The 27181-nt window shown below is 47.9% G+C and overlaps 1 protein-coding gene across 1 annotated transcript; it reads right to left on the bottom strand.

Annotated features, from left to right (window-relative positions):
* Positions 1-1562: 1562 nt before the first annotated feature.
* Positions 1563-27181, bottom strand: LOC143146146 (uncharacterized). Its single transcript, XM_076310157.1, has 7 exons — positions 27107-27181; positions 26874-27042; positions 26704-26811; positions 26461-26648; positions 26100-26213; positions 4706-4923; positions 1563-1784 (listed from the first exon to the last, which is right to left on the bottom strand). The coding sequence occupies exons 1-7, from the start codon at positions 27179-27181 to the stop codon at positions 1613-1615; spliced, it is 1044 nt and encodes a 347-aa protein (XP_076166272.1). The 3' UTR covers positions 1563-1612.

The raw sequence follows: 27181 nt of genomic DNA, 5'->3' as shown, positions 1-27181 counted from the left end.
TCGGCTCTCCTTTTACGGCGTGGAAGGTCGAAACGGAAAAAAGCGGTTCGTGGAAGGCGTCTATGGCCGATCCCCGCGCTCGGCCGCTGCCGGAGTCGGCCACTTTGTCGGCGAGTTTATTATTCGTAACGGAGAATTCGAGAGGATCGACTGGATTATCGTGGACGCTCTCCCGCCTCCCCCTCCCTCGACCCGCGGACGCACCGGGCCCCCACCCTCCCTCCAGCGGTCTGCTTCTCTTGCTCGGTCTACGGCGGCTCGGCGTCGGCCGATTCGGAACCGCTCGGACGTATCGAGGAAGCGAAACGAGCTCGCGCTAGCGATCGCGAGCGCTGGCGCGACCTTTCCCAATCGAACGAGCGCGGCTATCCTTTCTCGAAGCCGATGTTTCGCGCTCGATGCGTCCCCGCATCGCGTCTTCGCGTACCGGCCGCGGATTTAAGATCTGGTTGGAGCGAACACGGGTCTTTCTGGACCCACGGGGTTTTTACTGTACGTACAAGCGTTGGGAAATATTGTACTGGGAGCGTATATCTACGGGGAAGAATACTTTTAAGTTAACAACTAACAAATGTATCTATTATTGTACGAATCAATTTGTTGTTAATAAGTGTACAGTTGTATATTTGCGTCAATAAATGAATTATTAAGTTTACAGCATATCGAGAGTATTTTAATTTAACCCTTCAACTTCCCATCCTTCGATCATTCTCACTTTAGTTGTACGATCCGTTAGTATAGTAATTGAAATTTTCTGCTCGCCGAATTTCTTGGGAATGATGTCGTTTCGTGGAATTCACGGAGTCGTGCCACCTCCTCGGCTGTCATGTTCTCCTGATACCAAAGTTCGAAAATCGAGAAAATTTCCTGTCGAAAGTCCGTAAATTTTACCTATCGGAAATTCTTGGAAATGACGTCATTTCTTGGAATTCACGGAGTCGTGCCACCTCCTCGGCTATCATGTTCTCCTGATACCAAAGCCCGAAAATTCAGAAAATTTCTTAACGAAAGTCCGTAAATTTTACCTATCGGAAATTCTTGGAAATGACGTCGTTTCTTGGAATTCACGGAGTCGTGCCACCTCCTCGGCTATCATGTTCTCCTGATACCAAAGTTCGAGAAACGACAAAATTTCCGGTCGAAAGTCTGTAAATTCTTGCCAGCGGAAATTCTTGGAAATGACGTCATTTCTTGGAATTCACGAAGTCGTGCCACCTCCTCGGCTATCATGTTCTCCTGATACCAATGTTCGAAAATCGAGACAATTTCTTAGCGACAGCTTGAAAATTTTTGCCAGCGGAAATTCTTGGAAATGACGTCATTTCTTGGAATTCACGGAGTCGTGCCACCTCTTTGGTTATTATGTTCTCCTGATACCAAAGTTCGAAAATCGAGAAAATTACTTAGCGAAAGTCCGTAAATTTCTTGCTGGCGAAATTTCTTGGAAATGACGTCACAATTCCAGAAATCGACAATATTTCGCAAGGGGCAACGGGAAAGAATGGAATGGAAGGAAAGTAAATAATACTGATTTGATTTAATTTTGCGTAAATTTATTTTTCTCAAAGCTTGGTACGTTACAAACAATACACGATTATATGGTAATAAATTATCACTTGTGGTCACACCTGTGGAAACACCGGTCTAGACGAAGCAACGGCTGCGTGTGGTGAATGCGGAGCGGTAAGTTGTCCTCTTGATAACGAGTCTCGTTGTTTTCTTCGTTTTTTATTGCCAAGAATACCACGTCTGGATGTGTTTCTTGATGTGTTATACCTTGGTACCTAACGGCAAAAAGAAATTAACATTAAATTACCAAGTATTTGCTACAGAAATCCCTAATGCTACTGTGATACACAGTTACCGTGGTGTTCTCCACGTTAAAAGTACTCCCGGTAATAATTCCACCCTCACGACTACCTTGGTACTTAAGATTGAGACGAAATTAAGATCAAGTCACCAAATATTCCCTCCAGGAACCTCCAACGTCACGGTAATACAATAACCACCACGTTCTCCACGTTAAAAGCACCAGCGTCAATAATTCTACCTTTGCGACTACCTTGGTACCTAAACGACACCTGAATTTTAAATTCAATCGTGAGCAAATCACCAAGCATTACCCTGATACAACAACTATTGTGTCCTCCACGTTAAGAGCACCCGCACCAATAATTCTACCTTTGCGACTACCTTGGTACCTAAACAACACCTAAATTTAAAATTCAATCGCGACCAAACATTACCCTGATACAACAACTATTGTGTCCTCCACGTTAAGAGCACCCACGCCAATAATTCTACCTTTGCGACTACCTTGGTATCTAAACGATACCTAAATTTAAAATTCGATCGGTACCAAATCACTAAGCATTACCCTGATACAACAACTATTGTGTCCTCCACGTTAAGAGCACCCGCACCAATAATTCTACCTTTGCGACTACCTTGGTACTTAAACGACACCTAAATTAAAAATTGGATAGAGACCAAATCACCAAACATTACCCTGATACAACAACTATCGTGTTCTCCACGTTAAGAGCACGCGCGCCAATAATTCTACCTTTGCGACTACCTTGGTACTAAACGACACCTAAATTAAAAATTCAATCGCGACCAAATCACCAAGCATTACCTCGATGTAATAACCTCCACGTTAAGAGCACTCAGGTCGCTAATTCCATCGGCACGAGTCCCATAATCTCGTCCAGGACGCGGTTCTCGTTCTCGGCGATCGTCGATTCGTTCCGAAATATATATATATATATATATATATATATAACGTTTCGCCCGTGACGGGAGTCGTCCTCGAACGGAAGGCTATATTCCTTTCGAAGCAACGTCGGGGTTACTCGCGTTCGCTCGTGGCGTGGATCTGGCTCCCACGAGCCGCAGCGGCGTGGACCCGTGGTGTTTCGTAGGGAAACGCAATCGCCGCGAGTTCCGGCCAGGTCTGGCGGATGCGACCTTTGCTCGGGTGGACGGGTGGTCCGAGGATGGCGGCGCGGCGACCGCCGAATTCCGGTTACTCGGTCTGTTGGAAACGACTACACGGGATCGGTCCCGGCCCCGCGCGCACCGGCCAATTATGAGAACCAGGTCGTAGAGTTTTGTTGCGCAACCGTGAACGGGCGAGGCTCTCGCTCGCGTTCGAAGCAACAACCATCGGTGAAAGCGAAGAAGGATTCTACTCGCGATACAGATGTACGCGTGGCTCTATACCTGGCGTCGAATAAAGAACACGGAACCACGGGACGAGGGACACGGTCGGTGGTTGCTTAGCTCGAGGTAGCCACGGGAGGATCGCGTCGTGGAGGACGGTTGTCGTTCGTCCTCACGGATGATACTACCTTTTCGGAGAGGTTGCTACGTGGGTGTCGTGAGAATCCACGGGAATCTCCCCGGTGCTGGGTTTCAGGGTCGATAGAGTCCACAGTACCGCGGGTACTCGATGACGCGATGACGAGTGGGGCAGGTTTCTTCTTCTTCTTTTTTTTTTCTTTTATTTCTTTTTTTTTTTTTTTTGTTGAACGATACGATCGATTTCGAATCGGTCGAATTTTCTATACGCGTCCACGAAACACGGACCCGCGAGAGGCCGAAGAAACGTGCAGGTAAACGGGCAATCCGACGGGCAGGTAAGTCGGTTGGTAGGTAGGTAGGTAGGAAGGTAGGTAGGAAGGTAGGTAGGTAGAAAGGTAAGTAGGTAGGCAGGTAGGTAAACAGGGAGACGGTCGGGATGGCAGGCGAAGCGGCAGCGGGCAGCCAGCCGGCCGAATAAATAGGTGGATAGACCTTATTAATTTTCAAGTAGCGCGGAACGACTGGGCCCACGATGTCGGGGAACGAGCAACAACCGTGGGCGGGATTCGTTGGTCGGGTCTTGGTAGACCCGTGCGGCGACGCGATACTGGTACGAAACCGGGGAACGAAGTGGTGGCGGTGTTTCGGGAAATTAGGGGACCGATCGGGAGTAAATGACTCCTATGGGTCTGTAAAGACCCCTAAGTGGCGATCTAATCGAAGAGGATACGTTGGTTAAAACGACCAAGGTGCACGCACGGTTCTGAACACTCGCGTTAAATTATATTAGAAATGTAGGTATTTTGGTAAATTAGGGGCCCGTGCACCAAGGGGGGAATAAATGATTCCTCGGGTCTGGTGGGGCCTACTAAAAGAACAGTCGAGAACGCTTCGTCGAGAAATGGACAAAATGGTAGCGATGTGAAATCGGCTCGAAATCCTCGCGTTACATTAGACCGAGAGCCTAGACAATTTGGGAAAGGGGGGGCCCAAGCGTCGATGTACGAGAAAAGGACTCCTCGGGTCTGGAAAGACCCGTCACACGACTCGACAAATGCACCGAATGACGAAAAAGTATTCACCGAATTTTACATGGAAGTTAGATCAACGACTCAACCATTTTGGAAAATGAGAAGTCTGCACGGGGAGGGGGTAGGGCCCAATCTGAGAGAGAACGATTGTTCAGGCCCGGAAAGACCCGTCGTCCATAAATACACAAAATGGCAGTGAAGCACCTACCGAATTCTCGCGTTGAAATTTCATCGAAAACCTAAATATTTTAAGAAACGGGGTCTGGGATGGGGGGACTAACCGGGGGGCCCGATGTAAGAAAAAAAACTACTCCTTCGTTTCTAGAAAGACCTGTCGTCCATAAATACACAAAATGGCAGTAAAGCACTTAACCGAGTCCTCGCGTTGAAATTTGCTCCCGAAGCACGACCTTGAACCGCAGGATTCAGGGCCCGTTCGGTCCCGAATCGATTGTGACGCACGGGCCCCCGCGATAAGCCTCCAGAAGCTTCGCGTATTCTCTCGATTCGGTTGCGTTTCCGTGGGATCGGCTTCTAACGACCTTCCTTTCCGGGTCGAAGACTCCTTCGTGTCGGTTTTGGGCCCCTGGAAAAAGATTTTGGGCATCTTTGTTAACCTGTGCGTTCGTCGCGTATCGCGTCGAATCGAGCGAAAATCAACGGGCGAGAAACTCGCCGCAGCCGAATCGAACAGTGGGACGTGGACTGGGCACGGGGTACCGGGGGTAGGGGGATCGACGGGGTGCGCGGGGGACGAAGGGGGGACGGCCACGATTCGAAAGGGGGCCCCGAACGGTCGTAAATCTCCACGGCTTCTCCGACGGAACTGGTTCTACGAAATAGGTTTCGTCCTCGGCAGTTATACCTGCCCCTCCGTCGAATGCAAAATTGTTCCCGGGGCCCGGCGCTGAAACCGCAGCGGCCTGCACGAAACGCTTCTCCCGATGCGTGGCGAGCGGACGTATTTTTCGGCGGGTTCCCGTTGCGGCCCAGTGTGCCCCGTGTGCCCCGCCACCGCTTGCATCCGGGATGCGCTCGAGATCGCGCACGGTGCACCGAACCGGCGCGTACACGCTTCCCTTCCGCGTGCAAAGTACCCTAATCTACGCGAGACTTCTCGCCCGTGTGAGCACCGCAGTGCCCGCGTTCCCCGTTAACCGAGACGCGCAGCTCGATCGGGCCCCTGCACTGTAGCCCCCCTGGGTCAGAACGAGTAGGTTGGAACGATGGAAGAAAAGTTTTCGGGGATTTATCAATCCGGTTACAGGGAGAGATGTATCGATTGTTCGCGTTTTGTTACCTGACCCCCTTGTGTATTGTGAGGGGGGCCCCCCTTAAAGTAAGAGACAATTTTTAAGTCTATGGAAGTGGGTCTAAATGGTACGAGAAATGTGTAATATTGTGGATGATCTGTTGATAGAGAGTGATGTTTTAGGGATCGATATTTTGCGACTCCCCCCTTATCAGCCCCCCTGTTGAATGAAATAATTTCAGGGCACAAGTAGTAGACGTAGGTTCAACCGATACGAGACAAATACACTTTGATAAAAAGTGATGGATGTACTAATGAAAAGATATGCGACACTTGCCCCCCATTTTTCGACCCCCCTATATATTACGCCCCCCTAAAGAAAGGATAAAATTTTGTCCCTTGACTGAGAGATTCAACTTCACCTACTACGAAAAAGAAAATACGCTTTCGAGCGATTGATGCTTAAACAATTATCCATATTTAACACCCCCCTGGGGTACGTGCCCCCCTTAAAAACAATATAAAACTTCACCACCGAAATGGTAAATACACGTTCGAATACTAGAGAAAAAATGAATACTTCTCTAATGAATGCCTTAACAGAAAAAATTATCCACTATTTGACGCCCCCCTGGGGTACGTGCCCCCCTTAAAAATAATACATAAAAACTTCACCACCCAAATGGTAGATACACGTTCGAATACTAGAGAAAAAACTAACACTCCTTTAATTAATGCCTTAATAGAAAAAACTATCCACAATTTGACGCCCCCCTGGGGTACGTGCCCCCCCTGAAAAACAATATACAAAAGCTTCACCACCCAAATTATACATACACGTTCGAACACTACGAAAGAAAAGAATACTCGTCCGATGGATGCCTAAGTAGAAAACATTATCCACAATTTAATGCCCCCCTGGGGTACGCGCCCCCCTTAAAAACAATATACAAAAGCTTCACCACCCAAATGGTAGACACACATTCGAATACTAGAGTGAAAACTAACACTCCTTTAATCAATGCCTTGATAGAAAGAATTATCCACAATTTAACGCCCCCCTTGGGGTACGTGCCCCCTTAAAAATAATACACAAAAGCTTCACCACCCAAATTATACACACACGTTCGAACACTACGAAAGAAAAGAATTCTCCTCCGATCGATGCCCAAGTAGTAAAACTTATCCAGTTTATCGACTCCCCCCAAGTGTCGCGGCCCCCCTTTTTTAAAGAACGCAAGCTTCGAGAGCCTCGACCGGTTGTCTCGTGAAAATCGTCGCGATATATCCTCCGGTCGCGGGCGAGCAAAAATTTTTACCATTCGTCCGCTTCGAGAAGGAGGCTGAGAGCGAGAGGCATAGGGGGGGTACGAGCGGGAAAGGGGGTTGCCGGCTACCCCGTGGCGTCGAGTTTCGAGTGTAACGACGGGCGCGGGCGACCACGGAGGGAAGGAAGGGTTCCATGCAAATGCGCGGCAGATTGGAAACCGGGGAGATGCACGCCCGCGTTGTCCTCGTCGACGAAGGGGGCGCGCGCGGTTCAGCTCTCCCCCGAGGGAGAGGGAGTACCGGGAGGGATGGAGGCCGACGGAGCAGGGAACGGGTGGTCGTCCCCGCTTTCGGTTTACCTTCTAAAAATACAACGGGGTGCGGTCGAGGAGGTGTAACTTCTCGTAAGGTCGCGAGTTCGATTCCCTCCGAGGGAAAATACATCGCTATTTCTAGTATCCGCGCGAGTCGAGCAAGTCGCGGGGACGAAACGCGCGAAAAACACAGCACCGCGATCGCGCGAGCGACTGCCCGCGCCCCGCGGGCACCCGGCTAGGAACGAACAGAAATGGGAGAACATCCATGTTTCGCAATATCGACACCTTTTCATTTGTATAAAAACATAAAGTAATTATAATAGTAATAGTAATAGTAATAGTAATAGTAATAGTAATAGTAATAGTAATAGTAATAGTAATAGTAATAGTAATAGTAATAGTAATAGTAATAATAATAGTAATAGTAATAATATTAGTAATAGTAATAGTAATAGTAATAATATTAGTAATAGTAATAGTAATAGTACTAATATTAGTAATAGTAATAGTAATAATATTAGTAATAGTAATAGTAATAATATTAGTAATAGTAATAGTAATAGTATTAGTAATAGTAATAGTAATAATATTAGTAATAGTAATAGTAATAATATTAGTAATAGTAATAGTAATAATACTACTACTACTACTACTACTACTACAACTACTACTACTACTACTACTAATAATAATAATAATAATAGTAATAGTAATAGTAATAGTAATAATAACAATAATGAATGGATTACTACGTCTAGGTTAGTTTTTTAAAAATCGTGCAAAAAGCGTTACACGAAGTTTAAAATGAATTCGTTCGTAACTTACTCGTAATTCTTATTTTTTATATTTCCATATTATTTTACTTTTATTTCCTTTGTTTCGTTCTCTTTGTACATAAATGTATTTAAGTTACCGAAAGATTTCGTCCGTAACTTAAATATTATTATTGTTCCAAGTCGTTGGATCTTTAAAAATAATTTCTACTCTATCGGTTCAATTAATCATTTTTCATCGATCCTGATGTTCGTAATGCTTTTTAATATAATCGGGATATATCGAGACTCGAAACATTCGTTGTCCAAAAAAAAAAAAAAACCAATTACAATAATCTGGTTTTTTCGCGTTCGTGGAAGGATATCGATGATTTCGATACTTACACCGATGTATCGACAGATGGCGGTTCACATCGATGTGCACCGATGTTTTTTTTATCCATTTTTCGCCGTCTCTGCGCACGGAGCGGGCTCGCGACGTCGTCGCGTCGATTCGAAAGGCGATGAACTCTGCCTCGTGAGTGCTCGCGCGGACGATGCACGCGACCACGTGGGCAGAGCGCGCGAGGCAACGATGACTGGGCGACGAACATTTCGCGGATGACGTTTCGGGCCGAGGACACGCGACGGTGTACGAATCGAAAGCCCGCCCAGTTTCTCGCCCACCCTCTTCGCGCGCGTCACACCGAGAATAGAAGACGCGTCGCGCGCGGGAGTCCACGACTCGCGCGGTTTAATTCGTTCCGAAACCAACCGACGCAGCCTCGAATTTTTACGAATGTATTACCTGGAGAAAGAAATATCGGTGCCAGGTTGAGAATCTGGTACCGCGAACGGAAAGAACGCGGACAGAAATCGAGTGGCTGCGTTGTAGCGGAAATCGAACCGATTAGAGTGGTAGTCCCTTCTCGGGGATTGGTCTTTCTTTCTACCTGGAATACATTCGGTGTACAATCTTTCAAGAGTTAAGTAACACTAAACGGATGCATGTGTGGACTGAAAAGAAGATTTTACTGAAAATATGTATTACATGTTTTGTAATTCCTTTCAAGATTGAACGTTTCTTCTGTTTAGAATACATTTGGTACAAAATCTTCTTCTCCCTAGAATACACTCGATATAAAATCTCCTTAGAATACACTCAATATAAAATCTCCCTAGAATACACTCGATATAAAATCTCCCTACAATACACTCGATCTAAAATCTCTTTCTCCCTACAATATACTTAACCAAAAATCTCCTCCTTAAAATTTTCTTCTACTTAGAATACACTTGGTATCAAATTTTCTTCTCCCTACAATACACTTAGTATAAAATTTTCTTCTCCCTACAATACACTTGGTATAAAATCTCCTTCTCCCTACAATACACTTGGTATAAAATCTCCTTCTCCCTACAATACACTTGGTATAAAATTTTCTTCTCCCTACAATACACTTGGTATAAAATTTTCTTCTCCTCACAATACATTTGGTATAAAATCTCCTTCTCCCTACAATACACTTGGTATAAAATTTTCTTCTCCCTACAATACACTTGGTATAAAATCTCCTTCTTCCTACAATACACTTGCAATAAAATTTTCTTCTGTTTACAATACATTTGGTATAAAATTTCCTTCTTTCTACAATACACTTAACCTAACATCTCCTTTTCCCTAAAATCTTCTTCTCCCTACAATACACTCAACCTAAAATCTCCTTCTCCCTATAATACACTCGACCTAAAATCTCACTTTCGAAATTCAAATGAAACTAAAAAACACATTTGTACCCCGTTAATAGTATCTCTATCTAACGTACGAACATACAAGTTACACAACCGTGTATCTACGAATCCGAGAAACTCGAGTACTCCCCGTGCAATTGCACCAAATGCCTCTCTCTCTCTCTCTCTCTTTCACACACACACACACATACACACACACGTTCCCGAGCATCCTATCTCTTTAAAAAGTTCTCCTTCTCGAGAGACAGACCCCCTACCAGAATCCACGAGTGATAGCGCATCAACCTTTCGCGAATCTCTTGCAGCAGCCTTCGCTTTCATCCTCAACCTGTGCGTCATTTAAACGCGAACTGGTTACGGTAGAACGTCGATTATCCGTAATAGGGAGTTAAATCACGTCCCCCGTTCGTCTTTCGAAGCGGCCGCAAGACCCGGAGCGCACCGAATCGGATCGTAGGTGCGCGATTTCGTGCTCGTTCGACTGCTCGAAGGAAAAGGGAAACGGCCGGCTCTCGCTCGTTACGTCCGCCGACTCGCGCCGAGATTGCGTTCGCTCGAGTTCGCGAGGCGGCCCGTGAAGCGTTCGTTTCGCTTCGCCTTTCAGCCGTGCGCGAGCCGGCTCGAACGTGAACACCGTAAATCGATACGCGCCATATGCACCGCTGACTCGCTACGAACCGAATCGGTAAAACGTACGCGAGGAGCATCTCATCGGCTTTGAACGGAACCGGGAGTACAACGTTCGAAAACGAGAGGGAAACGTGGGTGGGGAGGGGGCTGAGGGGGAGTGGGGTGCATCGTTCGGAACAGATGGCGTATCGTTCACGGACGAGTGGTGCTCGAAAAACCGTGAAGACCGAGCTGAAATTTTTATCCGAATTCGAAAGCTTCGAACGATCGGTCAAAGATTTCGGTAACGGTTATCTTGTATCCGGGGTGGTTGCTATCACGAAAACCGTGGAATTGTATCTGTTCTTCTTGCAAAAGGGTGAAAATTCCTTGTCGATTCGTTGAAAGTTCGTACGTGGATACAACGCCTCGGTTATTGATAACACGTTTGTTCCCCGGATTGGTGTTCAGGCATTACCCCCATTGGGTCTGTTCACCTCTCGAGAAGTCCGATTCGCACTTGTGTCCAATACTTGAATTCCCTCTCGCTCCAAATCTCCCTCAAAATACTCCATTTTGTTCCCATCTCGAATATTAAACTTTCTGGGTAAGTGTAAGTATACCCCGGTTACATGTAAAATTAGAATCATCCTCACTGTACTCGTCCAACTCGAGAACCTTGTCCCAAGATGTCCGGTTCCTCGAAGAGAAACGAATTTTCCACACGTGCCTCGCTTATTGATTCTCGAACATTAAGCGAGGCACTGGTTCCACCGTTTCGGGATCGCGGTCGAGTTTACGCGCCGAGAAGACAGAAATCTCGAGCGGAACGCAAACGAGGAGGAAGAATTAAATGCGTCGTGCGAGCAAAGGTCTGGGAGGGTTCGCCGGGCCGGGCGAACTCGACGAGGGGGCTGAGAGAAACAGGGGGCCGGTTCTGCCGGCGGAGGCAGAGAAGGGTGGGCTGCTAAGAGGCCGAACTCGAGGGGTTGCCGGAACTTCACGGGTTGTAGGAGCGGCTGGTCCGTCGCAACGAGAATTAGTTTGGGATTAACCGGCGGGGCTTCGAAGCGATTATCGCAGCTTTGCCAGCGGGAGTGCGACAAGTTCCGCGTCGATCTGCCGGACTGGCACCGTGCGCGACATTTTCCTATTTTTGCCTCGAATGGCCGGTGAATCCCGAGCCAGGGAAACCAGTGTCGGATATATTTTTATACGAACGACGAATAACGTCTGCGAGCCGAAAATCTATTGCCCGGATACAAGTTCGCGAAATGAAAAATTTGTTCCAGAATATAGGGGCTCTGGAACAAAATCTACAAACATTGATGGTATATTTGAGAGGTTCTTTTAAATGTAAAATGTAATATACACCGTGGATTGGTTTTTGTTTATAAAATGTAAATAGAAATATTTGTAGGTGTGATTCTCAGTCTAGAGGTTTGGTATGTTTTTATCGAAACGATAAATATCGTCTGCGAGTCGAAAATCTATTGCCCGGATACAAGTTCGCGAAATGAAAAATTTGTTTCAGGATATAGGGTGCTCTGGAACAAAATCTACGAACATTGATGGTATATTTGGTAGGTTGTTTTAAATATAAAATATTATATACACCGTGGATTGATTTTTGTTTTTAAAATACAAACAGAAATACATAGAGTAAAACATTGGAGTTTGAACGACGTGTATAAAAATTTTACATTATTTGGAATAAATAATGTTGAAAATTATGCATGTATGTATTATAATGCTTGAATCGATCCACAGTGTATGTAATAATAAATGTTTTCGTTCCAGAACACCCTATATATATACCGTTGGTCAAGGGTTCGGAAGCACCTGACACTTTGTTACATTTTATAGCATAATTAGCGAAAGGTGACTCTAACTGTTCTGTTATTTTAATCCCTGCCTAGAAATGAGCAATGTGGATTACTTTATTACGGTTCCCTGTCTGTGTACTCTTTGTTTCGTTGACTTATGAGAAGAATTCGATCGAAACCCTCACCAGCACTATCCTTCGTCGAAAGGGGACTCGTGAAAGCTGCTAAATAAATTTTGAAAGAACATTACTCAAGATACCAACGAGATATTACTGGTGTATTTCCTTATTCTTCTTTTTTGTTCTAACCGAAGGGAATAAAAATTATTTTAGACCGTAAAAAGAGCCGATTCAATTTTTTTTACATTACATCAACGCCCTCGTAAAATAACGCCCGAGGGGGCACGTGCCCCTGCCCCTTGTCACAGCCCTGCCCAAAGTGGCACGTAATACGTTTTATCCAGTAAGAAAGAAGTCATCGATTACTCGAGAATCGCTTAATTACCATCCTATCAGGATCCCCTTAAATAAACAATCTTTCGCGTACAATAAAAAGAGTACGATATAAGATAACAAGTGACCGCAAAAATTTAAATACACTCGCGGTACTTATCGCGGACGGACACGTTCGTTCGAACGTTTGCGCACTTTCCATTTACTCACCGTCCCGCGTAAATTAGATACGAACGACGCGAAACGATCCTGAAGAAAAAAAAAAAAAAACAAAATCCAAAAAATTGTCACAGAAGACTGCAGTTAGGGTAATGCGATTAATCGGATCGCGAGCGCCGTAACGAGATAAAACCCTGGGCGCTATAAAACGCAGGTGTCTTCCTGAACGGTCTAGGCGGGGCGTAAATTGTAATTAACACGTTCGCTACCGCCGTTCGGTTGGAAAACCAGCTCGGCGCCGGGGCGAGCGCGCGATGCGCGTAATTTTATTCGATGCCCGCTTTCGACTCTATGTACAAATAAAGTGTATTAAATAGGCCGGCCGAATATCCCGGGTTAACGTGCGACACACGTGCGACACCGGTCTATAGTTGGTGTTCCGTTTGTTTATACGGACGTAAAAATGAAAAAATCATCGCCGTCGCACACGTGTGATCTCTCTCACGAGAATCGCCCTGCGTCACGCATATGCGCGTCGATTCCGAAACGGGGCTGCGCTTAATCGAGTCATATAGTATATATCGTATAACGTCTTCGAGAAAATGTGGGGACACGGAGCGTGAGATACGCCGGAGATGTTCCCTGTTTCTTAATGTTTCCTTTAGGCTCTGAAGGTATATTCGCGAATAAAACGTTGTTCCACGTTATTCGTAGAAGAATCGTAGCCTAAACGCTGGCTCGATGTTTCCTTCGTCGACTGGCCGTGACGGCTGCACGCCGCGAAGCGACTAGCGCGAGGTGGTGGGGGGTTTCCCTTTCCTTCTCGGTCGCTCCTCGCGTCCCGCGCTCTACAACTTCTCGTCGTTTCGCGTTTCGTCGGTAGTCACGCGAAATGGGCCGCTTCACGGGCTATTGCCTCGCCCGATTGCCGACCGAAGAGATCGATTTCGTAACGGTATCTTGGCCAAGGAAATTTCGATGCCTATCGACGATATTGAACACGAGTGCTCGAGAGCCCACCCGATCGTTGGGAAACGTCGTCGTGGAAAAGTCGTGGACGCGTTCGAAGAGACCACGCACCACGGTGAACAACGTGCGGGCGAGCGCGAGGCGAACGAGGGTCCCGAGGGAAGAGCGCGGTGAGAAGAGTACCGCGAGAATCGAGCGTCGAAAGGAGATATCGTCGAAAATCGTGCCCGACACCGTTCCGAGAGATCGCTAAATAAAGCCGCGTTTAAATGCTCGCGACGCAGCTGTCGTCCCGGGCACAATGGCACCCCTGTTCCGAGGCTCCGAAGCTCTTTGAGAGGCATCGTAGCGTCGAGCCGTACCGTGCCGCGCGTTTTTTCAGCCCACTGGCGACGATCGTAAAGCGCCACGTGTTTGAAGAACTAGGTCACCCATCCGGGAATCGAACGGTGGCGATGGACGAATTTTCGTCGAGGCGCCTCCGATAGAGTCCACGGTACGCGTCACGATGAATTCTACGATTTCTTTTATACGAACGCCGGCAGGACGATCATAACTTGCGCGACGAGTGCGATGGGGTGGGGAGACGGTATGGCGCTATCGGAGCGGGAGAAAATCGTACTATAGGTGCTTGCACGTGTGATCGTACTATCGTACGAAAAGTCGATGCGACTGTCCTTACGATTGGTCGTTCGAGCCCCTCGTACGGGATAATCGTACGTCGCTACCAAAACAGGACTAAATCGTACGACGGATCGTTCCATGCGCGATCAAGACTGTCGTACGATAAGTTGACACGACTAAATCGTGCTACAGTACCTTACGCGTGACCGAGACTGTCGTACGACAAATCGACGAGACTAAATCGTATTACGGATCGCGTGGGTGACCAATTCTGCGACAAATCGCGCGATTCGTGCAGTCCCTCCAGTGTTCTCTGCGCGGCGTTCCCGTGCTCTGTCGCGAAACACCGTGCCGAATTCGAAATTTATCTCCCCTTCGGTCCTCGGGGCTATCGATCTGCGCCGCCGCGCAGCGCCTCGGCGCTCCCTGCTCTCCCTCGTGCTCGCTGGTTCGGCTCTCGCGTTCGTATCTCGAGAAAAATATTTATTATCGACGCGCGCGCGCACGCCACTCGTTCGGCCGCTGGCCGAGAACTTCCGGCACAAGACGAACGCGAGCGACGCGGTTTGCTTTCTCTCTCTCTCTCTCTCTCGCATCTCTCGTGCGCGCGAACCTCTCCACACGACGATCGAGCGCGCGCTCCACCGCAGCCTTCTACGTTTCCGCGCTATCGATGTTTACGCGCGCCCGTTTACGAGCGCGCGGTTCGCGAAACGAGGCGAAAGAAGCGCGAACGAAACGGTCTGCGGCGTAGTAGCGCGGTGCAAGACACAGGCTCTCGCCCCGAGAATTCGCGGCGGGTTTATATTTAACCCGATCCGCGGGCGCGGAGTTTCCTCGCGACTGCGAAATCCCGTGTTCGGGCGGTCACAGCGCGTCGGAAAGACGCGCGACGCGAGGAAGAGGAGTTTCCCCGTGCGTCATCGCGCTCGCTCGTTGAACCGATCGCGGGTTTTCGAAATGAATACGCGTTAGCGTCGGCCGACAGCGCCACGCGGTGTCGAGCATTCGAAATTATTCAGAACCTTCTCTCGCCTCTTGTGCATTTTTTATCTCGCGTAAGCTACTTACACGGGGTTTAAAGGTCCCGCTGTACCAATTTTTTCCCTTTTTTTATTTCCGTTGCACAGATGGCCGATTCTCGAAGCAATTCTTTAAAAAGTCGCGCGAATTATTCCCGATTTGATTTCACGGCGCGTTGCTAAAAATAGTAGTCGAAACATCGCTGTTAGGGTTACGAGCTTCCTTCTGGTACGAAGTACAGATACTTTTTCATTTTAGGAAATACTGTATTCGTAATTAATATTATATTTTATTTTATAATTATACTCTACCAATCGTTGGAAAGTTATTTTTTCATTTAAATAGTTTTAGATTCCATATTTAATTGTTTGCTTTCAATGTTAATAAAAGAACTACCCTTGTCCTTTACTCTTTGTTTCTACAATTTTTGTACCACGTTATTATCGAGGGCACCGGGCTCGCGATCCGAGCGATTATTAAATCGAGTATTAATAATATTGAGAAACTCTCTCGCGACTTGAGAATGCGTTAAATGGAACAAACGGAGCTTAAGGCCACAATTGCCGCGTTGTTCGAGTAAGTTTCTGCCGAACACGTGCACGTTCCTAGCGTTTTATTGCCCGGCTCTCAATGGCAATTGAGGTACATACAATAAATCAACCGGCGAGAGAATCATCGACCTTTCGGATGTCGAACGGACCCGGGCCCAATTTTCCTGGGACCCTCGCCGCGGTCTCGCAACCCTACAGCGGCAATTTTATTACCCACCGGTTCAACGATGGACTGTTCTGAACACCGATCGCTATGAAACCTTAAAGCGACTCGCGATCTACGAACAAATATAAAACTTTTCAAATCGACGTCGACGTAGTCGCCGCGACGTTGGACGAAATAAATAATATCCGACGCCGCACGTCGCGCAAGTGCCAGCTACCAGAATAACATAATTATTTTTGTACTACGAGTAAATACACATTTACTCTAATGCGTATACCGAATTCCGTTCTTCTTTCGAAGACGACCTCCGTCAATTATTTGAATATTAAATCGCCAAGTTCGTACTTACGAGATAACACGTGCCACGAGTTTCGTACGTATTGGAACCAAACCTCGATTGTTGCTCAAGTTCAGTTATTTGTCGACCGGACGGTATTTTCACGCCGCGTCGTCCCGAACACAAATCGGTGATTTCGAGCATCGTGGAAGAGGGGTAAAGCGTGCCACTTCAAGGCTAGGAACACGTGCCGGAGCTTTCCTCGCTGGTTTCGAAAGAACTCGATTCCGAGAAATAAAAAACGCCCGACTTTTCGACGCCTTATCGCCCTACACCGACTCCATCCCCTCCCCCGTCGATCCTCTTCTAGAGTTTAAGAAAAGCTCTCGTTTTGGCGCCAACTGTGCAGGGTATAGTTCGAAAATTTGAATATTTGTACGGTAGATTTTCGTACGTTGTAAGTTTGGTTGATTCTTTTCGTTATAAGATCATTTCTGTCAATTGACAATGAACTTGTAACGAAAAGAAATCTTGTTCGTTCCTCTAAGTGACTTTAAGAGACTTTAAGAGACGCTCGGGAGAAGGTAGCGAGTATTCGTTGTAAGCTCGTCAGATTCTCTTCGTTATAAGATCATCTTCAACACGTGAGAAATCTCCTTTAATAACCCACGAGGCCTCAAGAGATGCTCACGAGAAGGTAATGAATCTTCGTTGTGAGCTCGCAAGATTCTCTTCGTTATAAGATCATCCCCACCCAGAGGAACTTTAATCGTGCAACTCGTGATCTCACAACGAGAATTTGGTTCGACAACAATACAACTTTACCCCTACCTTCGTTTTCGTTTCCTCCTCCCCTCTATTTGCTCGTTCGATACTCTCTTCGAAAACTCCTCTCTCAACGTACATGACGCATTATCATTATTATTATTCACCGAAGCTGCACCAAGGTTTCCTCGACCTTGAAACGCCTCGCGAGCGCGCATTCCTCTCGCGCAAGAATAGGGCCTCGGATTTTCGCGGGGCCCAAGTCGGGCCCGGCTAGGTGCCGGCTGCACGGCGCGGGTTTCTCCTCGCAGGTAGGCGAAACAAGCTTTGCTCGCGGCAAACGTCCGAACGAATATAAGCTGAATACCGCGTGCGCGCGGGCACTCGGCTCTCTCGCCCCGGTAGAGGACCGACCGGGGCCTTTCTTTATTTCGATCCTCGGCCCCTGGATCCTCCGTAGGCCCCTCGCTTCTTTTCACAAGACGAGTTTCATCCGAGAGAAAAGAAAAGAGAGATCGTACGGAACGGTGCGCGTTTTGAATGGCGCGTCTCGCGAGGATCTCGAGTTTCAATGGCCGTGCCACGTCCGATTTCGTGACAACCGAGAGACGCCGAAGGAGAACACGAGACCCGGGAGCTCGGGGGCCCCCGACACAAAGCGAAGGGACGATTCCACCGGGGCCCAGGCCAGGGTGCGCGGGCACCGAGACCCGACGGGGACCGTGACCATGGGACCGCGACCCGAGAGTCCCTCGACCGCTTCCACGGGGCCCACGTACTTAACAGGCGGTGGGGGAGGGGGGTGGGGACCCGCGACGACACCGCCGTACGGAAATCGACCGTGCGCGACCCCGGGGACTCGTCTTTTCTCGCGCGTATCCTCCACGCGGGAGATCACGACAGAAATAGGCGACCCCACCCCGCACCGACGACTACTTACGCTCTTTCGTTCGCGGGTCCACGATATCGGGAGGTTTTTCCATCGTTCTTCGCATTCTGCGGACAGAAAGGATCGCTGGATCGGTGTCTTTCCGGTGGAGGGGACCCAAGAGGCCCCGGAAACGGGGACTACTCGCGGAGGTGATCGTCACGCTCGTGACGAAGGATCAGAAGATTTCTGATGGTTCTAGTGTGCGACGATTCGGGTTAATGTGTCTTTCTCGCGATAAGGCCCAAGAAGAAAACCTTCGATTGTCCCTGGGTTTGGATTTTTATGATGATCGATGGTTACGGTAAATTTTCCACCGTTCTTTGCATGTTTCGAGGAAACGAGAATCTCAATCCGGGGGACTGTTCCGAAATGGGCCTACAAGGGGCCTGTGCACGGTTGAAGATTTACTAGAGGATTGTCTATAGAGTCGATTGCTTTGATAGGAGGTTGCTACAGGCGATCACGGTTCACGGGGGATTTATCTGCAGGTTTGATCGACTGTCTTTTTCACGATGAGGCCCAAAGAGAAAATCTTCGATGATTCTCTGAGAGGTATAGGTTCTTGCAAACGATCCGGATTTACAGGTTTTCCATCGTTCTTCGTATTTTGTGGGAGATCAAGATCATCGGGCCCAGATCTTTCTGGAGCGGGGGACTGCTCTAAAAGGGCCAATGCGCAGTGTGAATTCTACGCCGTAGCTCCCACGAGTGACAAAGCTTACGTCTACAACCTCACTGCTCAAAGATCAGAGCAACTATAGAAATATCTACCCCTCCCCTATTCTCGTCATAATCGACTCATCAAGAACCCTGGACTTCACCAATTAAAAATTTGGACAAAAAGTTATAAATATTCGTACCAAATTTACCACCACTTTGTCGCAGGACCTATCGCGAGAATGCAAATGTAGAGAGTGCAAAGAAATCATCGAATGTATCAACGTTTCAAAATGCAAAGCACAAACCCCTATACTTTGCCCACGCTGGTATCGATAACTGATAACCTCTATCTCGAATCACGAGTAAAGCGTATTTAATCTTCTTCAAGCCGATTAGAAGATAACCAACGCGTATCGGGCGCGCCGTGTGCCCCGAGTGAAGGTCCCCTACATCCCCAACGATCCTACTTAAGCCATCCAAGCGACGACTTGGTTCTCTCCTTAAGCCCCGTAACGCGCAATATGGCTGCCGCCTACGCGTTCAACGCTTCTCGATCCACGGGACGTGAAACCTGGCATAGATGTCGAAACGCGATCGCGCTTTTTGCAACACGCTTTCGATCGTTTTCCTCTCTCCAGAGATCGGTGAGGCCCAACACGATTGGGCCCAACGCGATTCAAACGCGATCGCGCTTTTTGCAAAACGCTTTCGATCGTTTTTCTCTCTCTAAAAATCAGTGAGGCCCAAAGCGATTGGGCCCAACGCGATTGAAACGCGATCGCACTTTATATAAGACGCTTTCTATCGTTTTCCTCTCTCTAGAGATCGATGAGGCCCAACGCGATTGGGCCCGACGCAATTGGGTCCAACGCGATCGCGCTGTTTGCAAGATGCTTTCGATCGTTTTCCTCTCTCTAAAGATCGGTGAGGCCCAACGCAATTGGGCCCGACGCGACGGTCGAAGGGCGAACAAACCGCGCGCGCGCGAGCGCGCTTCGAGATTCGTTCGTCGATAGAACGCAGAGAATGCGAGGCTCGCGCAGATCCGCTCGTAAATCTCGACGATTGGTCGACCGAGCGTTTTCCCCTTTCGTTTGCTCCCGTGGGAAACCGGGACGGAGAGATCGTAGCTGGACAGCGGGGAAAGAAAACCGACGAGCGGAGCCGCGAATCGACGCAGAACGAGGTGGAAGACCACACAGCATCGTGTCTTTTCGGGGACAGAGAGTTGGAGGGGGAAGGATACGTCGAAGCTGAAGGTTGATTCCCATCGTCGACGTCGCTGACACCTTAAACTCCGCTCGAAGGTACCTATTACGCTGCGCAACATCTGGTTGGTACGTGTACTACGTGTCCTTTGCACGCGTTCTGGTGAGAAACGTCGATTTTTGTTAACTTTGGATTTGTGGAGACGATCGAGAACCATTTTTGGTATATTTTTGCGATGGAAAACAACGGAACAATTTTGAGAATATTTTTGTCGCGAGAGGATCGAAAATAATTTTCAGAAAAATTTTGGAATTATTTTTGCAACGGATCGAGAAAAATCTTTGGAACATTTTAGCGATGGAAGAGTGTACGATTTTAAATAATTATTATTTATTATCGACCAAGTCGGTCGGCCTACAATAATAAGAGGAAATCTGTCTTATTATTACTAAGGAGACTTTTACTGTTGTTTACTATTGACCGAGCCCTTTGGTCTACAATAATAACAAGAAAAGAGTATCCATATTATTTGCACTCTCTTCCACAGCGTAGAATCTCGGATTACATTTTATTTTTCCCTCGGTCGCGTTTACGCACCATTTCCCTTATTATTATTTATTCATTGGGCAAGCATTTTGGTGTAGAACAAGAGGAAAATATCTACGAGCCAGTATCCACGTACATTTTCTTCTACCGATAGAATTAGATTTTATTTCTCCCTCGAGCGCAAACAGTTGCGCACCACTGCCTTATTACACAGGGGTGGGAGGCGAGAGTGAGACACAGCACGAGGGAGAAACGAACGGAATAAATTTGTGACACCTGACAATCTAACGCGGAATACTATAATTGCGCGCCGTTCGTGTAATTTACCTCGCCCCTCGACCCTCCGGAAAGAAACCGCGCGACGGAAACGTCGAAAGGAAACGAGTGGCCCGAAACTACGTGGGTTCGAAACGTCTCGACGTTCCAACCGTCTTCTGTCGCGCTCCCCACTCCCACTGTTTGTATCCACGCTCACCGCGACTCGGCTCTCGCGCGATATCCCCTCGGGGATATACGGACGTTCGGTTTTTCGCTCGAGAAACGGAAGTCACGTCCTCGTTTTCCGCTCGCGATCGATCGCGAAAGTTTCCAGAACGAGTTCTCGCGACCGAAAGGACTTTTTCGGGTATCCCCCTATCGCTAAGTAACGCACCTCGCGAATACGTGCAACTTTTGCTTTCTTCTTCCCCGCTGGTTGGTCTATTTTGGCTTCGGCATCGGTCCGCGAGAGTGTGCGTCTTGCCCCGACACCGCTTCGAAACCGAGAACTCGCGGTTCGTTCACCCTCGACGCGATCTTGTTCGCGTTCGCGGTCGCTCGGGCTCTTCTACGAACGCTGACGATATTATTATTCGTATATATTTATTCGTGTCCTTTTTATAGCCGCGAGATGAATCGGGAGTGCAATTCTTTAACGGATCACAGGGTAAGACAATGTTTCGCGCGGTCGTACCGTTTTCTTTTCTTCTTCGGTCGCTTCGATAACCTAACCTAACCTAGTTCTTTAGATTTTAGAACGGCTGTAAAAATTATATCCTCTTGGAACTATGTTTTTACAATACTTTCTTTTCGTACTTGGTCGGTGCTAACATACATCTGTAAATATATCCGAAAATTGAAGAAAATTATTTCATGACTTTACATTCTATAATTAAAATTGCTTGCAATATGTAAATGTCCTACGGTTTTTAATTCCGAGAGGGGTTACGTGTCGAACTCGGACAGAAAATAAGTCACGGTCGCTGAAAGCGCCAGCAGAATCACACATCTTCGATACGTTCGAGCGAAAATATAAATTCTACCTTCCACACGGTCTTGCAACACCAGCGAGTCGAGCGAAGGATAAAATCCGCGTTCGCGCGCGTTCTCTCGACCCGTAGACGCTGCTTCCTCCCTCCCTTTCCCTCGCGAGCGATTCCCGCGACTAGCGCGAACGGTCGGTCGATCTCAACGATATCCGTCCGTCGCGGTTTTACGGCTAACGATAAACCAGGCGGGGACCTCCGACGTTCTTTCTCTCGATTCCCAGTTCCGCGAATATAACGGAGCAAGGGGGAGAGCCGGAAGAGGGTTCAATTTTCAACGTTTCTCGTGTTTCGTAGGGCGATAAAGGAGCTCGGTGAACAACAGTGGAGACGGTTCGAGAGTTTCGCGAGAGCCCGTCGAGGTTCGGGAAGCACGGGCTCGCTGCGGCCGACGTAAATAATATTTTTACGAGGGAGCCGCGGCGTACCTCCGCGCTGTCGGAGCGGCGCGGCGCGGCTTTCTGCTTTTTGCTTTCCACTCGTTTTGCCGCGAGAGGGAATGAGTTTTTTTCGGTCGGTGACGCCTGTCTCGAGGCCCTCTCGAATAACTCTACGGTCGCGGCCTCCGTGTGTCCCTCGATACCGGGAACTCCGACGGTGCTTGCCCTCTGCCCGCGCCTGTCTAAATCTTCGCACGGAGAAAGAAAAAAGACAACAAAAAAAACACGTTCGTTCCTCGCTCCCCCCCCCCCCCCCCACCGCCTCTCGCATACACGCACACTCGTTTCTTCTGCTTCCGTTTCGGTAACCGTTCGCGAGCTCTCCACGAATCGAAGCCGCGATTTCGAGCGAGCTTTATCAACCGCTATCGCGAGAAATCGTTCGGTTCCTACGGTTTGCGAACGTAAGCCGTGGGTCTCGGGTCGCGAGCAGCAGTCCTCTCTCTCCTTATCTTTCCACGAATTACGCTCAGAGCGGAAGATGCAACGCAGCGATTTTACCGACGACTCCCGACCCACCGCCGGGCTCTCCCTTCTCGGAAGGTGTCGACGTCGCCCGTCTCCCCCTCTCTCGTCCCGTCCTTTTCTCTTAATCTCGCCCATCCATCTATCCCGTATCCGCCTCGCTTCTTCTTCTCTCCGCGGACGCGCGATCATCGACGGAAAGGGAGCGTGTGCGACTCGCCGCTGAACGGAGAAAGGCCGGGGCGGTCGGGAGAGGGGGGAAGTAGAGGGAGAGTGAGGGAGAGAGAGAAAAGGAGAGGAGTGGGGATGAAACGCGACAAGGAGGACCAGATCCAGGACAAGAGGAAAAGGTAAAGAGCAAGGAAGCCGAGGATGGAACTCGTCCGAATCCTGGAGGGAGATTATGGTAATTCCGACCGACGTTTCGGTGCCCGTAAAAATAATACGACGGTGTTCCCTGCACGGCTACCGGGTACTTTGCTCCGTTCGCTGCGTGCACGCTGATTCATTCCGCGGCGATAAAAAGCGACGTGACTCAAACTTCGAAGCGGGTTGCGCTCGCTCGTGCGCGTGAGCCGATACCTCTCGCTCGCCGTCCGTGAAAACAATCTACGGATCGACGCGACAAAGGCCCGACACCCGATTCGTCGAATCGTGTTTCCGGGGGTGGGGAGAGCGCGAGAGACGACGGGACGATTCTCGACCGTGTCCGCGACCGTTTCCATCCCGGAACGGAAGAAATCCATGCTTTATCGCGCGCCGTAAAACCATCGTAAAGGAATCGAAATTGGCGTGCGCGCAAGCAAAGTGCACCAACCAACCAGCCCCGGGACCCGTAGCGGATTCGACGCCGGTGAATCGGGGCGTCGAATAACGCTCGTCACGAACGAACACGCCGCGACCTGGGCCAATCCACGCAAAAAGAAAAAAAAAAAAAAAAAGAGGAGCGACGAACTGGATGGAGGAGAACAATATCGAGAGTCACGGTTATTACACGCTTCTGCCTACGTTTAGGCGACTCTCTCCGGTATACCGAGTCTTGCGCGCGACTCAACACGGACCCGTTATTATTATTGTTAATACCATTAACTGTTGTGGGTGAACGACCCTTGGTGTACAAATACGTCGTACGATATAAAATAAAGTAGTGGTCGACAAATTTGGATACGCTTATAGTAATTGTCGCGGCGGTTAAACTCGTTGAGTTAATCGCGCCGGCTGGGGAGTTTAGCGTCCTACGTAAATTAGATACGAGCGACGTTAACGACGTATGGTAAAAAAAAAAAAGAGAGAAGAAAAAAATCGTGGGAGATAGTTCCCGCACAGCGGTGCCGACGATCGAAAGTAAATAAATAAGGTTTCTTTAACGACCGCGATCGGTGGGCCGCTGTGATTTTATTCAGTTTTTGTTTGACGAATTGAGGATGACGGAAAAATAAAATCGTATGGGGGCAAGGTGGGAAATGTCGAACGCGCGTAGAATATATTTCGTAAAATAATATATAATTGTATTAATATTTCATCCTGCGTAAGTGCATATATTCTGTATACGTTTAGCATATGTTTTCCATATTTGCATACACTATAGATGCATAACATCCGCAGTTTAGCGATCGAGGCTGTTGTACAGCCGGGACGTCATTGAATTTGTTTTAATCGAATTCATATATCTTACACAATACTGTATTATTGTTTTCTCATAGTGCAATAAAGTCGTATTATTATTATCATCATTATTACTATTATTAGACAATGCTGTATTATTATTATTATTATTGGACAATGCTGTATTATTATTATTATTGGACAATGCTGTATTATTATTATTAATGTTGGACAATGCTGTATTATTATTTTCCTTACTTGGTGCAACAAAGATGTATTATTACTGTACAATACTGTATTATTATTTTCTTTTCTTGGTACAATAAAGCGAATTATTATTATTATAAAATACTGTATTATTATCTCTCCGTTTTACTACAATAAAGACCGTTATTGTTTCCTCTGGGTACGATAAAGTCGTATTATTAAATTTCAATCGAATTCGCGTAAATTCGTATACATTTTTATTTTCTATTCGAGAAGAAACGCGTAACCTCGAGGTTCAACGAATCGAGAAGATTTGTCGCGGTATTCGAGAAATTGAAATCGGAGGCGTGATCGAAAAATAAATGGAACCGGCAACCGAGCCGCTCGCGAAGCCGAGGGAGAACGCGTATACATACCCGATGGAAATGTTTTTCGCGTTCCGTTTCCCGTCTTTCTCGCCGACCTCCTGCGCAGAACTGTTTAGTACGATTTTCGCGGACGTGTTGCGCGTGTGCGTGCACGCGGCGCGAACGCGTCATTGCCAATTCTCGTTTCCCATCGCGCAGATCGGTGCACCTATTAATAACCGAGCTCCGCGAATCGCTCGACGAACCGTAATGACGTTGGCGAGGACCTCGTTTATTCGCAGCGAGGAAGGTTAACGAATCTCTTTAACGCTCGCGCCCTTGGCGGATTGCCACGCGGAATTTCAAGTACGAGCATCGGAAATCTCGCGTTTCGCTCGCTCGGTTCTCGCCCATGGGCGAAATTCCCATCGCCGCGTCTCCTTCGATCGCGTCCGACCGTCTCCCCCGAGCCGTGGTGTCAGTATCTCGCGCTACGTGTCGCGTCGGAAGCGAACGCAGCGTACGCGGAAACCAATTCGAACCGCGAACGATCTCGTGGACTTTTCAAGCTCGAATAGGAGTGATCTTTGGAAATGCCTCGATCGTGATAGGTCGTTTCTCGACCGGGCTTGCACGAGGGATACAACGGGGGCACAGCGGGTCGAAATATATCCCACCTTTTTAATACCCTGATATTCGTAGGTTATTTTCCAACCAATGAAAAATTAGAATAAAACTATACAAGTTGCGAGACTGTTGACATTCCATCTCATAATTAAATATCTAATCTATTTTTCCGTTTTGGTTATTTCGTACCATTTGGAATCGAAGTTGCAATTTTTCTTCGCACCGATCGCGGAGTGAAATCATTTTTTCGCGCGTTCGGACTATTTCTTTTTTTTTCTCTCTTTTTAAGATTTCTCTCGGGGAACGCTTATTAGTCACTAGCCACGATGTTTTATTTTCTCTAGTTTATCGCTAGGTTTATATTTATATATCTTATCGCTTACGAATCGTAGAAATTTACTTAATGTTACCTGACGCCTCGTTAATATTGTCCGATGTTATCGGACGCTTTGTTAATATCGTAAACAAAGAAACAACGGACAGATACGTTCGAACGGAAAAAGAATAACACGATACGATGTTACGGAAATAACTTCGCGTTCTATCGAAGTGTTCTTGCAACAAATCGAAGGCAAGATTAAGCTTTACCTTGTCCACCTAGACACAGGCTATGTCATTACAATAGAAAAAAAAACTTACACAGTTTCAAGGCCGTTACCTTACAATGCCGGTGAATCTTCTCTAGACGGAAGTGCATTCGAGATTCCAAGACGATCTTTGTTTTTTTAAACAGAACAGGCATATTTTCCTTTAAGCGAGACGATTCACCCACCTGCAACATGTTCATCTTTCAAGGTCGTGGAAGGTCATTAGTAAAAACTTTCCTGCCGAAAATTCGCACCCATAAATAAATTATCGCCGTGGTGTATACTTTCCCCATAAAAATTGACAATTCCGGGAACACAGGGGACGTTCTTAGAAAAAAGACGGCCGGTCGATGGATTCGAATTTACCCTCGCGATTAGCGACGTTATAACGAACTCGGGCAAGAAAATGGTCGTACACGTCACGAGTCGTACCTGTTGATCGCGCAAGGAGGTTTTCGGTCTCGCGCCTCCACACGGATCCGGAGAGTAACGTAAACGAACGACGAAACCGACGACAATGACTTTGAACCGCGCGTCGCGGATATCTCCTTGGTCCAACGAGGAATCGTCGGCATTTGCATACAATTCCCGCCCGGTTTTTCCCAAGCGGCGGTGCGATTCTTAGTCATACGGTTTCGGTTCGTTTCTCCTTTTCTTTCCGCGGGTTTCGCTCGCGGCTCTCTCCCTCCCCTCCTCCGCAGTCCCCCGCGCCACCCACCCCGCTCGTCCCGCAGCGTTCCAGCGCGCTGCTCGTTCCGCGCTGTCCCCTACCGGCACCCGCAGCTGCCGTCAACGCCAGCCAACCGAGTACCAAGGATTTCGCGTTTAACGCGAACGAGTTTCACCGACCTTGACCATACCGTCCCGTCTCGCGAACCGGTCAAATATGTTTTCTTCCAACGGTCGATAATCCCGGGAGAGGCAAGCGAGGGAGAGAGGGAGGGAGGGAGGGGTAGAGAAACAGAGCGAGAGAGGTCGCCCTTCGACTTTCGAGCGAATATTCGCCGAAAGGTTCTGCGAGACACGGTAACGGGAAAGCCGGGCGCGCGAGCGGACGGATACGCGGCGCGCGATGGACTTTCAACGGGGTCGCAGCATCGGTTACGCAGACCAGTAAAAGGGTCAGAGACCCGCGATCTGGTTGGCAAACCAT

Source organism: Ptiloglossa arizonensis, chromosome 4 (genome assembly GCF_051014685.1).
Source record: "Ptiloglossa arizonensis isolate GNS036 chromosome 4, iyPtiAriz1_principal, whole genome shotgun sequence".
Classification (NCBI taxonomy): domain Eukaryota; kingdom Metazoa; phylum Arthropoda; class Insecta; order Hymenoptera; family Colletidae; genus Ptiloglossa; species Ptiloglossa arizonensis.
This window is presented reverse-complemented; position numbering and strand designations above follow the sequence as displayed.

What these genes read in the sequence shown, in the direction of transcription:
- LOC143146146 (XM_076310157.1), bottom strand. Translation starts at nt 27,181, where the DNA reads ATGGTTTGCCAACCAGATCGCGGGTCTCTGACCCTTTTACTGGTCTGC. An exon ending in ATGCTGCGACCCCGTTGAAA is followed by an intron (nt 27,043 to 27,106) that starts GTCCATCGCGCG and finishes CGTGTCTCGCAG; the next exon opens with AACCTTTCGGCGAATATTCG. An exon ending in AGGAGGGGAGGGAGAGAGCC is followed by an intron (nt 26,649 to 26,703) that starts GCGAGCGAAACC and finishes CGTATGACTAAG; the next exon opens with AATCGCACCGCCGCTTGGGA.